At 37.5% G+C, this 17,047-nt stretch overlaps 1 protein-coding gene across 1 annotated transcript; it reads left to right on the forward strand.

Moving 5' to 3' along the window:
• Nucleotides 1-1,586: 1,586 nt before the first annotated feature.
• Nucleotides 1,587-3,521, forward strand: lrrc4ca (leucine rich repeat containing 4C, genome duplicate a). Its single transcript, XM_028586442.1, has one exon. The coding sequence runs from the start codon at nt 1,587-1,589 to the stop codon at nt 3,519-3,521; it is 1,935 nt and encodes a 644-aa protein (XP_028442243.1).
• Nucleotides 3,522-17,047: the final 13,526 nt, after the last annotated feature.

Here is a 17,047-nt window from a genome sequence, read left to right on the forward strand (position 1 = left end):
ATTTTTGAATTTTATGATTTTGTTAGTTTGTGTTGTAAATTCACAGTGTCAGTGACAATTGCGTCAGTGACAAAAAAATAGCAATGTTTATTTTTGATAACCTTATGACAGCTGTTACACTTTATCCATCAAACACATTCCAAAAGAACCCTTGTCACTTAGAGTGCACATGATTACTCTATATTAAAACCTTTGTGTGACAGTCAGACAGCTTTGCTGTAGCTATTTGTAGCTCAACGCAATGAACAACAGTGTTTATCACTGTCATGTCAGTGCAGGTTGTAACTCTAGCACTTTCTGTGTGAAGTTCACATCTTTTTCTTCATGTTCACATTGATTTTCTGAACGTGCTCCATTTTTCTCCCACTTTCAAAAAACATTCACGTCAGGTAGATTAGAGGCTCTATAAATGTTTCTCTTTATCTAAGTTAGCTCTGTGACTCACTTCCAACCTGCACAGAGTCTTTCCCTGTCTTTCACTTACAGAGGGAAAAGAATCCAGCTTTTTGTACAAAGATGGAAAATAATGTTTGAATGAATTGTGACAACTATACGACAAGCAATTGCACTACTAAAATAGTAACAGCAACAGCATTCCCTTGTAATTACTGTATATGTATTAGTGAACACTTCAGCTATGATCTAGTCTTTAATAATGCATTTGTTAAAATATAGTTCATTCCCTTTAACATCAGTAGGTACTGATAAGTTTATTTATAAAGTCACACAGGGGTGTCATAGCTGAACACTGAAGTTATTGTAATTAGCATAATAGTAGTGTAACAAGCTATTGCTTAATTGATTTATAGGAAGGCTGGACTTTGATATTTGAATACTTGAACCACTCAACAATACTATGCAAGCGTGAAAACAGGAACAACTTTGATTAATCAAAGAATACGCTGTTTGTATTTCCCCAGTTTCCTTTGACTTAATACATAAACAAATTCTCAGTACCATTTTGGCTTGTTTGCTTGACATTCCAGTCACATACGTGCCTTCGAGGAACTGTGAGTTGTAATCAGACATTTTCAGATATCTCAACTCGATTGAAGGACTGGTGGGTGGTGAGCTTCCTTATTATTTATGTCTCGAGTCTCAAATATAAATCACACAACACAGCAGTCATAGCTGCTTTTCTTCCCTCCCTTCCTCTTCCCACAGAGATACACAGAAGCACAGAAGTTGGCGGCTTCATTGTGATTTTATTTTACGTGATTGAGATTCAGAGTGCATGGAGGACAGTGTGCCCAGAAACAGAGATGGATGTAACGCGCTCTCAAGGTTGCAAGTTTGTGTGTGTGTGTGTGTGTGTGTGTGTGTGTGTGCATGTTTGTGTTGTAGTGGCTTAACAGAGACACAAACCTAAAGAATGTATTTAGGTGAAAACCTTCCAATTTGACTTTTTTGGATTTCTACTTTATTTTCTTTTTTTTGTTTTCAGTGCTTATTATTAGAAGTGATTAATGGGAATCTCAAACATGATCAATTATCTAATGTATCTCTTCTCTCTTCTGTCTCTCATTTCATTCCAGTGAGCCCAAATCCTCATTCCAAAGAGTGGAAGACCAGTCAATAAATTATGAATGTTAAACAAGATGACCTCCTCTCAGCAGCAGCAGATGATGCGAGGTCCTAGGTGGAACCGGGCCTTGTCCGACCCTTTGTTTGTGGTGCTTCTGGCCCTGCAACTGCTGGTGGTGGCAGGGCTGGTACGTGCTCAGACATGCCCCTCTGTCTGCTCCTGTAGTAACCAGTTCAGCAAAGTCATCTGCACCCGACGAGGTTTGCGGGAAGTCCCTGATGGCATCTCTACCAACACACGCTACCTGAATCTGCAAGAAAATCTCATTCAGGTCATAAAGGTGGACAGCTTCAAGCACCTAAGACATCTGGAGATCCTGCAGCTGAGCAAAAACCACATACGCAAAATTGAGCTGGGGGCCTTCAATGGACTGGCCAGCCTCAATACCTTGGAGCTTTTTGATAACCGTCTCACCACTATCCCAAACGGGGCATTTGAGTACCTGTCCAAACTAAAGGAGCTTTGGCTGAGGAATAACCCCATCGAGAGCATTCCCTCCTATGCTTTTAACAGAGTGCCCTCGTTAAGGCGTTTGGACCTTGGGGAGCTCAAACGGCTCTCCTACATATCTGAGGGGGCCTTTGAAGGGCTGAGCAACCTGCGCTACTTAAATCTGGGAATGTGCAATCTGAAGGAAATTCCCAACCTTATTCCCCTGGTGAAGCTGGATGAACTGGAGATGTCGGGGAACCAGCTAGCTGTCATCCGACCTGGCTCTTTTAAAGGGCTCATCCATTTGCAGAAGCTATGGATGATGCATGCACAGATCCAGACCATAGAAAGGAACTCTTTTGATGACCTGCAGTCACTAGTGGAGCTCAATCTAGCCCATAACAACCTTACCCTCTTGCCCCATGATCTCTTCACTCCTTTACATCACCTGGAGAGAGTGCACTTGCACCACAACCCGTGGAATTGTAACTGTGACATACTCTGGCTAAGCTGGTGGCTTAAGGAGATGGTGCCAGCAAACACCAGCTGCTGTGCCCGCTGCAGCTCACCAACCCAGCATAAGGGACGATACATTGGCGAGTTGGACCAGAACTACTTTCACTGTTATGCTCCTGTTATTGTGGAGCCTCCCGCAGACCTAAATGTGACAGAGGGAAGCGCTGCAGAGTTGAAATGCAGAGCCAGCTCATTGACCTCTGTAAGCTGGATTACACCCAATGGTTCCATCATGACACACGGTGCTTACAAGATCAGAATCTCTGTGCTGAATGACGGCACTCTGAACTTCACCAATGTTACCATGCAGGACACAGGCACATACACATGTATGGTCAGTAATTCTGCAGGTAACACAACAGCATCTGCCACACTCAATGTGTCCTCTACAGAGAACAGCAGCTTCAGCTACTTCACCACAGTGACAGTGGAGACCATAGAAACGCCACATAATGAAGGCTTCATTATGAAGGTGGGCCCCACACCCTCTGCTGGTACATGGGAGTCTGTTTCACCCACCTCTACAACTACCACCACAGTCCGGACCCCGCTCTCCACCCGCGCCACAGAGAAGACTTACACAATCCCTGTCACAGAGCTGGGTGGGGAGGGCTCGCTGAACGGCTTGGATGAGGTAATGAAGACGACCAAGATCATCATTGGCTGCTTTGTTGCGATCACACTCATGGCAGCGGTCATGCTAATCATCTTCTACAAGATGCGCAAACAGCACCACCAGCAGAACCACCACGCACCCACACGCACCATTGAGATCATCAATGTGGACGAGGACTGTGTAACAGGAGGCCCGGGCATGGAGGGCCACCTGACCCTGCCTCCTCTTGAGCACGAGCACCTCAACCACTATAACACCTATAAGACTGCATACAACCATGCCTCCACGATCAACTCCATACACAGCTCAGCGCACGAACCTTTGTTAATCCGCGCCAGCTCAAAAGACAATGTACAAGAGACCCAAATCTAATACTTTTTTTCAAAATGAGACATTATAAAACTGATGGAATTACATAAAGACATTACTGACAGGACATAACTGACAATTGGTTGAGAGAACTATGGCTCAAACATAGAGGAACAGACTTGTGTGTTTGGCAAATCAGTGGCTGGTGATGTTTATTCAATGACTTTGGGAATTAGGGTATGTCTACTGTTTCAAAAAGTGTCTTTACAAAACAGAAGTTATTTATTTAAGAAAAAAAACTATTGTGGTTAAATCAAGAAAAAACTGTATTCTGCAATTATTTTTTCAGCACTTAATTCATGTTTTTTTCACCTTCCTCTCATTTCATGGGATTGGTTTACTAATATGCATTCAAACAAACACATTTTTTCTTATTTGGTAAACTGCATTCTTTGGATCTGATAAGATAGTAACCTAATTTCCCCCATTTATCAAAGGAATTTTCTCCAGCTATAGATTAAGTGATGAAATATTTCGTGACCATCTGTAACTGAGATGAATTGAACACTTGTTACAATGAGTGACAGAACTGTCTGACAACATTTTATCATAATTCACTGTTTAATTATATCTGTCACATACATGTTAGGCACTCTCTGCTCTGTCATCCATAGACGTTGACATAGACATTAAAAGTTGAAGCTCACTATTAAAAGTGCATTTTAGTTAAATTAAATTCTATTGATGCAAAATCTTATCATTAATCTCCACTTGTTTCGACTCAAGTTCCCAGTTTCTCTGAGACGTCTTCTGATTATCATAGAGAACATTCTATTCATTGCATTGAGAACAATTTACATTATGAGGGTTGTGATACAGAAGCAGCATTAATAGCTACTTTAGATTCTACATAATTGTGAAGAATGTAGAATATCTTAAATTCTGGCAAAATCCATTGCTTTCAAATGTTTCCAATGTATCGTGGCCTCATCTTTACCTTACAGTGCTTTGTAATGTGGCATATGAAGATGATTGCTTTGAAGCCACCTTTTTTATGCTGGGACCCCTTACCTCATCTGCAGTATTGAGTGCTGTCAGGAGCAGACTGATGAGCTGAAGAAAGAGCTTAAACCCTTTATACAGCTGTATGAGCACATTGCCTGTCATCTTTGTGCCACATTTCCACATGGGCAATGCCTGGCAGCCCCAGATTCACACCCTGCCCCTGCCAACCACAGGACTTGGCCCTGAGCGGCGGGGCTTATGCTGCTAGAGGCTTTAGGGGTGAATGTGTAGGATCGGGCATCAACCAGATGTTTGGGTTGCACCTGACCCTCTCCTTATCTCTTTGCGTCAACACAATTTCCATTTTAATTGATGTGCCCATGGGCTTTGGATGAACACAGCTCTGCAGGCACCCATACCCTGGAAATCATTTCAAAGGCCCCACCGTGAAAAATGGCGGCAGGCACCAGAAATGCCGAAGTTAGGCAGACATTTGTCAGATCACACCCTTTGGGAGATGCCCCATGTTTATCTTTTAGGAAATAAAGGCATTTTTTGTCCCCCAACAGTAATATATTTAAAACGGTTAGGCCACTGACATACTTAGTTTGCATTATATCAATGTGTTACAATTAGGAAATACATAGAGTAGAATGACTCATAAAAACTCATGTTAGAGATAGTGGCATGCACCTTCTGTGGAGTCACCATGCCCTCCATTAACCTTAAAGCTGGAAGTGATCCTCCACCTAAAATTCACAGTATGTTGTGAGTTTCAAACACGTATCTTTTATAGGCTTGAAAGTTGTAGGCTTGGATTATTGGTGGTTACAGTGGATTTCAATGGTAGTAATGGTCTTTTTCACAGTAGAAATAAAGTATCAACACTTCCACTGAAACTTCTCAAATTAGCCATGCTGCATAATCAACACCTCTGCTGTCCATCTGCATACTTAGTTTGTTTCAAACAGTCACATTTCACCATTTGGTTTAAACACAACACTGTCAAGCTTACGAGCTGTATTGCTCGTAGATCCATGCATGTTATGCAACCGACCTCTAGCCCTTCTAATGTTCAAAACCACCTGGAACTATACTGCCTAGCCTTACTCTCAACTTCCTTAAACAAAGCAGAGTACAGCTGACTATAAATTTGACAAGAGTTCACTATCCCACATTGGAGAATAAAAACAAAAATACTAAATGGCATAATTATAAACCTTTTACAGGTACCTTTTAAGCATACATGAGTTTAATGGATGAGTGCTTTCAACTCAAAAAAAGACAAAAAGACAAAATAGTCTACTTCCCATATTTAATGCATCAGCATTTTTCAACTAGGGAGAATAAGTAAGATACAGTAGCTGTCTCATGATCTCATGACTAGGATACTGTATAAAAAGGAAATTAAATTAAACAATAAGATACTAATCTAAATCCCTATTCCCACAAGACTAATATTACCTGGGGCCCTCTTGTGATATGTAATACAACAATTGCCTAGATTATATATGTTAATCATCTATATATGTAATCTGGTAGTAAAGTGAAAACTCAAATTGCCCTTTATATTTTACAGAGGTCATTTTATAATATTAGTCCAATGTGAAATAGCATAATTTTGTTTTGTTTTACCACACACATTTGTCTCCCCTTTCCAGGTTAAAATAACTTAATGGGAGCTTTGATAGGATTTGTGTACAAATGCAGGAGGTTATTGTCACTATCATCAGTATGGAGACCCACTTTACTGTAAATTTCAAGATAATTTGATAATCTAGATAATTCTGGAGATTTGTTCAGTAAACTGATTTATTTACTTTGAATGTGCTGCACACAACACATATGTGGGGGAGGGGTGGGTGGTGGGGTAGATTCCAAAATAATATGAGCCCCCCAGATAATTTGAGTCCATAAGGAATGAGATAATTGATTACCCCGTATCATGTATTGTCACCCTCTGACACAAATTATCCCATAATTGCACTTCTGTGGAGTTTGGCACATTTGTAAACGATAGAATGACATGGGTATCTGTCATTTAGTTTGTGAGTTCTTAGTGGTGGGATGCAGATCATAATTCCACTCAGTTTACGTAAGAGAGTTTAACCATCCTCCCTTTTTGCCTTTAGTTAGAGGTAAATTGTCTGAAAATGTAAATGGTAAATTTGTTGCATTTTAGTCAAGCTGTCTCATGTATGTATGATATCTAAATATTTTTGGTCAATATTCTTTTTTTTCCACATTATTTTCTTTTTTCTGAGGGGGAATGCTGTTGTAGTGGTAGATTTATATAAAATACATTTTGAGAATAAAACAAAACAAAAACATTTTTTTTAATTTTGATTTTACATGTTCCATCCTGTTCTAAAAGTGAAAAAGAGAAATATGCTGTAAAAGAATAAGAGATTGATTTTAATGTAATCATTCTTTCATGACCTTTAAAAGATATGGAGGTCGATTATAGAAATAAGAGTTTGTAGTTCATACACAAGATATGGTTAAAATAAACTGTTGTTGTTTTTCTGTATTGTCTGATTCTTGCTTTCATCCTGTGCCACAAGAGGATTGATAGGGATATAACAGTATTAAAAGTATCATACTTATATTGTCTTTCCCCCTCCATAATTAAACTATGAATGATCTGTAATGCCATTATACACCTGTAATTTGTTCATTTCAATTGACTACAATTTCAAATTTGATTATAATGATTTATTTATAACTATTTCCATTCATCATCAAAATTAGGAAAAAATAAAGAACTTTGAGGGCTTGATTCCATCTTTTCTACCTATTTTTAATACATGGCTGTACTGTTTTAAACAATATTTATGAAAATGTAGATTCATGGTGACGATGCAATCATAATGCCTAGCTGCACAATCTAAAGTGTTGTTACATGGCATTAGTGTAAAACCAGAATCAGTTCAGCAAGTAGAGTGAAATTGCAGCCTTTCATCTTTGTACCATTGCGGCAGGGACATACTGACATGCATAACCCTGAAATACCTTATACAAGACAACTTATAATGCACACAGTACATTTACTGTAGTATGCTGTCATATTCTTACGTCATATTCTTATACTTAAAAGAAAAGTTAAAATGATGTGATTTTTGAAATTGTCACAGGTCGGATGTGGAGCATGCGTCTAGGCATAAACCTCTCAGTATAGGTGCGCCTGCTCTAACCACTGAGCCAACCTGGCCACTTTTACTAGCCTTTTTGTCACTTTTTTCGACATACTATTCTATGACTTTGATCACCATTCTGTAAAATGACTTTGTTCGACGTACTACACCTTGATTTTTTTCCCGAAATACCATACTATGACTTTTATAACACTTTTTTCAACATGGTATACTATGACTTTTTAATGGCTTTTTTTGACATACTAAGCTATCACTTTTTTATCACTTTTTCCGACATGCTAGACTATGACTTTTTTCAACATACTATACAATTACTATATTATCAGTTTTTTCAACATAAATTTGTTTGTGCCAGAGTGGATCACGGGTTAGCACAGCTCCAGCAGGCAACCACAGCCTAATCACTGCAGACTCTGATCCAGGTTTGATTCCCAATCCGGGCTGACCCTTCTCATGAGGTTTTTTATCGACATACGATACTTTTTTGATATGGTATACTATGACTTTTTTTGATTCTTCTTGACATACTATACTATTCTTTTTATCACTTTTTTCCACATACAATACTATAATTTTTTTCAACATACTATACCATGAGTTTTTGATCACTTTTTTCAACATACTATAATTTGACTATATTATCCTTTTTTTCAACATACTATGACTTTTGAATGGCTTTTTTCGACACAATATGCTATAACTGTTTTCAACATAGTTTTTTTGGTGGTACAGTGGCTCAAGCATTAGCACTGCTAATGTTTTTTCAACATACCATACTATGACTTTTTAATGGCCTTTTTCAACATACTAAGCTATAACTCTTTACAAGTCAAATTCCTTCGTTGCACAGTGGCTCAGTGGTTAGCACAGCTCCAACAGGCAACCAGTGAATATTCACTGCAGACTCTGATGTAGGTTCGAGTCACAGTCTGGGATGGCCCTTTTCATGACGTTTTTTTCAACATGCTATATTATGACTTTTTTATGACTTTTTTTCAACATACTATAATATGACTTTTTTGATATACAATACTATGTATTTTTTAGGGTTGTAAAAATAACGCAGATTAATCCATTCCTTATTGACCTTTGACCCGGAGCCATTCTTGCCACGGTGGAATCAAGCAGACCTCTTAACTGCTACAAGCCCGCTGAAGTGGTGAACAACTCATGCAGGAGCCCATCAACAGCTGTCTGTCCTGGCTCGCAGATATCTGGTTGCCCCTGCCAGTTCTGTCCCTTGTGAGAGACTTTTTTCACTTGCAGGTAACACAGTGCAAAAAAAGAGTGCAGCCTTGTGCTCTGAGAATGTAGAGAAGCTAGTTTGTCTCAGTGTCTGACTACAACTTAAAAATGCGAAATTGTTGCTTTGTTGATTTTTTTGTGTGAAATGTGGTAAAATTTAATTATTGAAGGTTGATGTTTAATTACACAAAAAGCCCTGGAATTGATATTGCACTATGTTAAACTTTTGGTCTCTGTTGCCTGAGTTTATGTATGGCACATACAAGAGAAATAGTGTTGACATTGAGGGGAGTGTTAAAGGGATACGCCACCATTTGTTGAAATAGGGCTTATCACGGTCTCACCTAGCTGTAGATAGGTGGGCCAATGCATTGCATTGTTTTAGTCTGGTGCAACACCGGCAGCGCCCCCCCTAGTTAACTTAGCGTAGTGAATGGAATCCTATGTTGTCGGATAGCATGTTGTGAGTTAAAGTGAGCCAATAAATATCAAAAAAACAACCTAATTACTTGCACTGAGACAAAAATGCGTTGGCCCACCTATCTACAGCCAGGGTAGACCGTGATAAGCCCTATTTCAACAAACGGTGGCGTATTCCTTTAATGTATTCATTGTGTCCCCTAGATTATAACTGTGGCCTGAGATGCCTTGTATGTACAGTGAAAAAAAGCACTTTTGAATTTATTTCCTCAGCATATTAGCTCATATTGTTGATTGTTATGGCCATTATTTGGACAGTGAAAATAACAATAAAAGAGTTTTTGAACTTTAATGCCACTAAGGCTCATTATTCATTGATTCATTTGAATTGAAATATTTAAAATACTTTCACAGCAAAAATTATGTATGTGATTAATTTAGATTAGATTTTTTAATTGATTGAGAGCCCTACTTTTTCTATACATACTATGACTTTTTTGATAGACAATACTATGACTTTTTTATCGCTTTTTTCGACATGCTACACCATAACTTTTTTTTACATACTGTACCATGCTTTTTGTCACTTTTTTCAACATGCTATACCATGACTTTTTTAACATAATATACTATGCCTTTTTCGTCACTTATTTTCCACATACTATACTATTGTTTTTTTTCAACATACTATACCATGGGTTTTTAATCCCTTTTTTTCAACATACCATATTATGACTTATTTAATATACAATACTATGACTTTTGTATTACTTTTCTCAACACTTTTGTGGACATACTAAACTGTAACTCTTTACAACACACATTCTTTGGAGGCACAGTGGCTCAGTGGTTAGCACAGCTCCAACAGGCAACCAACAGACATTCACTGCAGACTCTGATCTAGGTTTGATTCACGGTCCGGGTCCTTGTCATTACATTTTTTTTGACATGCTATACTATGACTTTTTTGATATACAATACTGATTTTTTTTTTTTAAATGTATATACTATACACTATACTATTGTGAGAAGTTGTATATAACAATGTATACATACAATTTATTTTGAGTTAAACATAATTAATTTAAAATTTCAGCTTGATATTATCACAGTCCTATAGTATCTATTTTCAAAATATGTAATTTCATTTATCGTAGTTGTAAATGTATATGAAGACTAAGCAACTACTGAGTAACAACGAGGAATGCAAATAGGTAATTCAGATCCTTATCTGTGTGGTGTTTGTCGATCTGTTGGTAATGCCTAGGGGCTCCAGTAGGGGGATCGCGCTCCTCTTCCTCATTCAATATAGACGAGTGAAGGAAAGAGCTGTGTGTGTTTTCCTCATCCTTCTCCCGTTACTATTCCACTTTTTAAGGTAATAACCGTTTGCAAAGCACTGTATACTTATGAACACATGTTGATAGTATTTTTTTTTATGTTACTGTGATTTTAAATGCATGGAAAAGACGTTTTGTTGGACTTATTTGTTGTTGAATTTCTTGCTAACTCTTCTTGCTAATGTGTAAGCTAGTAGCCGGATACCTCGTGGCCACGCCGTAGAGTCTGAATGTCGACATTGGTGTTTAAGCATTTTACTGTTTCATTTATATATGTATATATTTGTGTCTACTTCATGTCATAATGACGAAAATTGATAAGTCAACAGGTTAAAAATACATTTCATTATTCGAAAGTTCCATGATAATTTAGCTTGTTAAAAATATAATTTACATGTTGTGTTTATTTGGTTAAAACAATAATTTAGATAATTTAGAACATGTTGAAAATACACTCATGATACCTGTGGTCCTAAAACTGAGTGTGCGCATACTATATATACATTTGTCTGTTTGTATGCATTGTTTAAAATAAGATTCAATACAGACGAGTGAAGGAAAGAGCTGCGTGTGTTTTCCTCATCCTTCTCCCGTTACTATTCACCTTTTTAAGGGCACAACACTATGACTTTTTTATTACTTTTTTTGACATACTATACTATGTCTTTTTCAGCAATTTTTTTTACATACTATACCATGCATTGTTGTCACTTTTTTCAACATGTTATTCTATGATTTTTTTAACATACTATACTATGCCTTTTTTGTCACTTATTTTCAACATACTATACTATGACTTTTTTAACATACTATACCATGAGTTTTTAATCACTTTTTTCAACATACCATATTATGACTTTTTTAATATACTATACTATTTATTTTGTATTACTTTTGTCAACACTTTTGTGGACATACTAAGCTATATATATATATATATATATATATATATATATATATATATATATATATACAGTATAGGCCAAAAGTTTGGACACACCTTCTCATTCAATGTGTTTCCTTTTCATTTTCATGACTATTTACATTGTAGATTCTCACTGAAGGCATCAAAACTATGAATGAACAAATATGGAATTATGTACTTAACAAAAAAGTGTGAAATAACTGAAAACATGTCTTATATTTTAGATTCTTCAAAGTAGCCACCATTGCTTTTTTATTAATAAGGGGAAAAAATCCACTAATTAACCCTGACAAAGCACACCTGTGAAGTGAAAACCATTTCAGGTGACTACCTCATGAAGCTCATTGAGAGAACACCAAGGGTTTGCTGAGTTATCAAAAAAGCAAAGAGTGACTTTTTCAACATACTATACCATGAGTTTTTTGATGATTTTGTGTGGACTTTGCATGTTCTTTCATACATTGACTTCAACATACTATGACTTTTTTATGACTTTTTTCTGACCTACTATAGTACGATTTTTTGATTAAATATTTGCTGGTTCTAGCTTCTCAACTGTGAAGATTCACTGTTTTTTGTTTAATATCATTATAAATTTAATATTTTGGGGTTTTGTATTGAATTAAAACATAACAAGCAATTTGGAGACATACCCTTCAGTTCTTGAAACTGTTGATCAATATTTTCCAACATTTTCCAAATTTTTCTAAATTTTTCTAAATTTTTCATTCAGAATGATTCATTGAATCATCAGAAAATGATCAACAGATTAATAAATAATGGAAATAACTGTTAGCTCTACATGTGAAAACAGCAATCCAGTTGACTTTGACTTTGTAATTCTACATACAGTTTTCTACAACCCACATGGATGAGAAAATCAATACACCATCTACTATGTTCAGTTGTTCAAAAGGTTCTATAGACGGTGATACTGTTACTAGCAAGTTAAATCACATTTTGTCAATTCTGTTTTTATACATGTTTTTGTTCTCTTCTTTATTTGGTGGTTATGGGCTAATAACACACTTGCAAGGTCTGTGTTAAGGACAGTCATACACTAAAACCAAACAGTAATACTGACTTTCTAAACCGAAGGCTGTTTGAAATAGTACATTATCTGTTAAGGGGTTTGTGATATTAAAAAGTACAGATTGAACTATAGTGACGAATAGGTGGTAAAGGTTTGAATTACTTACCCCTACAACAGCTGTTGGTCAGGGAGTTTGTCGTGAAATTGAAATAAGGAGAATATCCTGCACGTAACAACGTTAAAATGAACCTGCTTCGAAATACAGTATTCAGATATATTAACCCAGCAGTAACTAATTGAAAACACAGCAAAACATGGTGTCACACGCTGTCAACAAAGAAAATTAATCTGCTTGTTGTATAACCCTAATGGAACTCTTCTGCAGTATCATAATTAATCTATGATGCAGGTCCAATTTTGTTTATTGTAACAATGTTTAGACCCCTCATAACATGAAAAAAGTGCACAACAGCTCTGCTTGTCAAACAAATCTAAATAACTATTCCTACCAAAGGGGTGAGCTCATCCAATCCCTTCATGTTTGTTATACATTTTTGTCATCCAGTCATAAACAAGCTACTGTAAAGCATGCAGACTACTCCTTGAGGAAATATTGCATTACAATGTGTACAATGCCAACCGGTCTGCTATTTCAAGTGTGTGACAGGTTGGTTTTCATAATAGTTGCCTATTCAAAACACGGCCCAGGGCCTGTTCAACTGGCTCCTCACTAATGCACCATTAAACTCCTAATTTTCTTATTTATTCTGCTCCTGAGGCTCGAGTAAATTAATGGGTGCTTAATGCCAGTGCTGTGTTTTGTATGCTAGTGGTTTTCTAATGTGTATATTTGAGCTTATGTAGAAAACTGTGAAAAAAAAGTAGGTTATTTCCTCTGTTCACGTCATGGTTAGACTTTGCATTCAAGCCATGTATTTCACTCAAGCAAACATAGTTAACATATGTCTAGATGGGATGTGACCATACAATATAAATTATGAAAATAAGAGAATGTAAACATATATCGTTGTTCTTCATATAGTAAAACTATCTGCAGTTTAGTATGCTGAAGAAAATAACACCCGTTTAAAGCAGGTCACAGTGTCTCCGGCTGTAGGACCTGAGGTGAATAAGAACATATTCTCATTTAAAAATATTTAACAGTCACTGCCAAAAGCTGCCTAACTTCTTTTCCCACAGTTGTACTCCAACTGCTGCCCTAAAAGCAGTTTTTTTAGACACAAAGGGTAAAATTAGTCTCTTTCAGCAATGGAAGATCTGTGCAGTCTTGCAAGTGCTGGTGATGCAAAATGTCCCTTTGCAAAGTCATGGCAGCCATCAACTTACAGTATATGGCCAGACATCCTGCCTAGGCAATTCAGACTGTCCAACATATTAACAAATTATTAAATCAACTTTATAGGCACCAAGGAGCAGGTACAGATACATATGAAAGTTTAGCCCCAAAGATAAAATTAGAGCAACAATTACCTAGAATAGCAAATGAGAGTTTGTGTGGACCAAGAGCATAGAACTCTAAGGAGACCAGCATGCTTCAAAAGTCATCTGGTAAGCTTTTCACACCGAGGCAAGCTCTAGATTCATAAACGTATAAGCTAGAACCTAAAAAGAGAGAGAAAAAAAATGTTTAATTTATTTGATGTGCCCTTGTTAACATCCTCCACTGCCCTGGGACTTCAAGCAGCCAGATGCTCTGAGATGACAGTTCCTCTTTTGAGGTCAGTAGCTGCCCTTTTCCTTCAGATACTGCATCATGGCAGACAAGAAAAGTGTGTTCTCTATCAACAGGGATAAATAACACTATTAGCATGTACTGTATGCCAAAGGTTGCACATTGTATTGTGAATCAGGGTATGAACCTAAGATAATAAGAACATATCAGACCGATGTGAGAAACAGCCAGTCAATGAAAATACAAGAAAAACAAGGTCTTGAGTAAGTTGATGCTGGAGCTGGTTGAGCGGAAAGTGAAGCTGGCTTTGGACAAATCCAGATGAGGAGTATTTGCTTATCTAATGTTAAAAACACTCTGTATCGTAGACGGATGCCATATACTGTCACTTAATGACAGCCAAGTTCTCCTTCATAATATAGAAATGGTCACCACTTGAGAGGGAGAGCCCCATACTCCCTGATTTCCAGACATACATCATCAGATAAGGACTGAGAAGGATGCAATATGGAGTGGAGCTGAATTGCCGGCAGCAAGCTCTACTTCCTGGCAGTGAGGGATCAACCAGCAGTGATTCTAGGACAAGAGGTATTCTAGGAATGGAGGAATATTTGCCAGCAGGTAATCCCCTCATTTGCATTTTTGCTCTTTAAGTCACTTGAAGAAAGTAGATGTCAAGTTGTGGTATGATGGCTATTTTTACAGGCTGCACTGTGTAGGGTTGTTGGGGTCATTGTGGCTGAACGAGTACATGCAAATGTCAGTGCTTACTGCTCCACAGGGGTGAGTGAGCAAGTCTGCAGAGCCGGTTAGCACCTGAAGCATGTGTGATAAAAACATAGATTTGAAGTCTTTACAGTAGAAATCACCATCAATGTCCTTAAGAACAAAGTAAGTTGAAAAAGAGAATGTTCAGTAAAAAAAACATTAAGAAGTTTTTCAAAACCATATTAAATCATACCGCAATAACTGTGTTTTAATGACTCAAATACGTAATTGTAAATCTAAAACGGTAATTAGCTGGAGCAACCTTTCAGTAACACAAAGGACTAACATTAAGTCAGAAAGTCTCTAAAATGAATGAAAATCTTCATCAACACCACAGTCCTGATATCCAAATAACTTTGCTTTCACAGCTGATGAGAAATTGATAATTTAAACTTAAGGATATCAAATGAGAATAATTAAAATGTATAACTTCTTTTCAAGAAGATGTATGATCTCAGGATGTAAGAAGTTCATTTGATTATGTGGTAACATCTTAAAGGTCCAATGACATTGTGCTCTTTGGATGCTTTTATATAGACCTTAGTTGTCCCCTAATACTGTATCTGAAGTCTCTTTCCCAAAATTCAGCCTTGGTGCAGAATTACAGCCCCTAGAGCCAGTCCCACAATGAGCTTTCCTTAGTATGTGCCATTTCTGTGTCTGTAGCTATTGAGGAGGAGAGAGGGAGGGGCAAGGTGGAGAGTGGGGGTGTGGCCTTGACCAACTGCCACTTTTCTCATTTGAAAGCCATGATGTCTCTCTCCCATGGGTTGGCCAAATTCTCTGGGCGGTCAAAGCAGAGAGGGGAGGTAACCTTGCTTGTTATTCTTCTACTTGCTTGTTCCAGAACAGCTCATCTGAGCTTTCATTTTCTCAAAGGCAGAGCAGGATACCCAGGTCTCGGTTTACACCTATCACCATTTCAAGCCAATTGGGGACCATTGGCAGGCTGGGGGAACGCATATTAATGTTAAAAAACTTCATAAAGTGAAATTTTCATGCCATGGGACCTTTAAGTTGGTTATGCAAAGAAATCCTAAACCACCAGGACCTAGTAACCATCAGTGAGAAAAAGAATCATGAATAACATATGAAATAGTGTACTCCTTACACTATAGGTGTCATGATTCGTCCCTGTGTCAAGTTGTTTTGAGTTTGTCTTACATTTTCTGTTTTGTTTTCCACTTCCTGTTTTATCTTGAAAGTTTTCTGTCTCCCTGGTGTGGTCTTGTTTTACTTCCTGCTAGTGTTTTTCCGCTTGTGTGATTACCTGTCCCCGCCCTAATGTGTTGCACCTGTGTCTAATTTAGTTATGTATTTAAGTTCTGTTTTTTTAACTTTGCCTGTCTCCTGGATTTTTCTCTTGCCTGTTGTTATTGGACACTGTTGCTGAGTTTATTTATCTTCTAAATAAACTATTGTATTTTACACTTGGAGTCTTGCCTCATGGGTCCATTATCTGTGTGCGTGATAATAGGTTGAGTTGCAGCATTTGACCATGAGCAACTGAAAAATATCCCTAAACAATTTCAAAAACAACCCATGAAATGGAATGCAAAGAAATCACTATATCATCTTTGTGTTTCCCTAAGATCTTAGCGATTTTGGATGAGATAAAAAAAAAAAAAAATTAAAATTAAAAAGTACTGTGTGGTCCTGAGGTAACTTTTATTTCAAGCTCATTGCCACAGGGAGGCTACATACAGGAGAGCAAAGTAAGGGCAGAGAATACCTTTAGGGTGACTTGCTTGTCCCATGCATAACCCCACATTACTACGCCAGAGGGCAACAGGTGCACAGCCACAGTGTTCAACAGTATATCATTGGAAAACTGAGATGTGTGCAAAGCTGAGGTCCATACAACAACTTTTGAGTAGCTTAAGACATTGCGGCCATTACAGGTAATTGGCAATCTGACAGCAGCATCTGTCGTATTACCAGGCAGGGTCTTCTAATGAACCATTTGTACATATAGCTACAGAAAGTAATGCACCGTAAGTTGTAT

Source organism: Perca flavescens, chromosome 8 (assembly GCF_004354835.1).
Source record: "Perca flavescens isolate YP-PL-M2 chromosome 8, PFLA_1.0, whole genome shotgun sequence".
Taxonomy (NCBI): domain Eukaryota; kingdom Metazoa; phylum Chordata; class Actinopteri; order Perciformes; family Percidae; genus Perca; species Perca flavescens.

Bases quoted from the DNA above. Each gene is read 5' to 3' on its own strand.
- lrrc4ca (XM_028586442.1), top strand. From the start codon at position 1,587: ATGTTAAACAAGATGACCTCCTCTCAGCAGCAGCAGATGATGCGAGGT.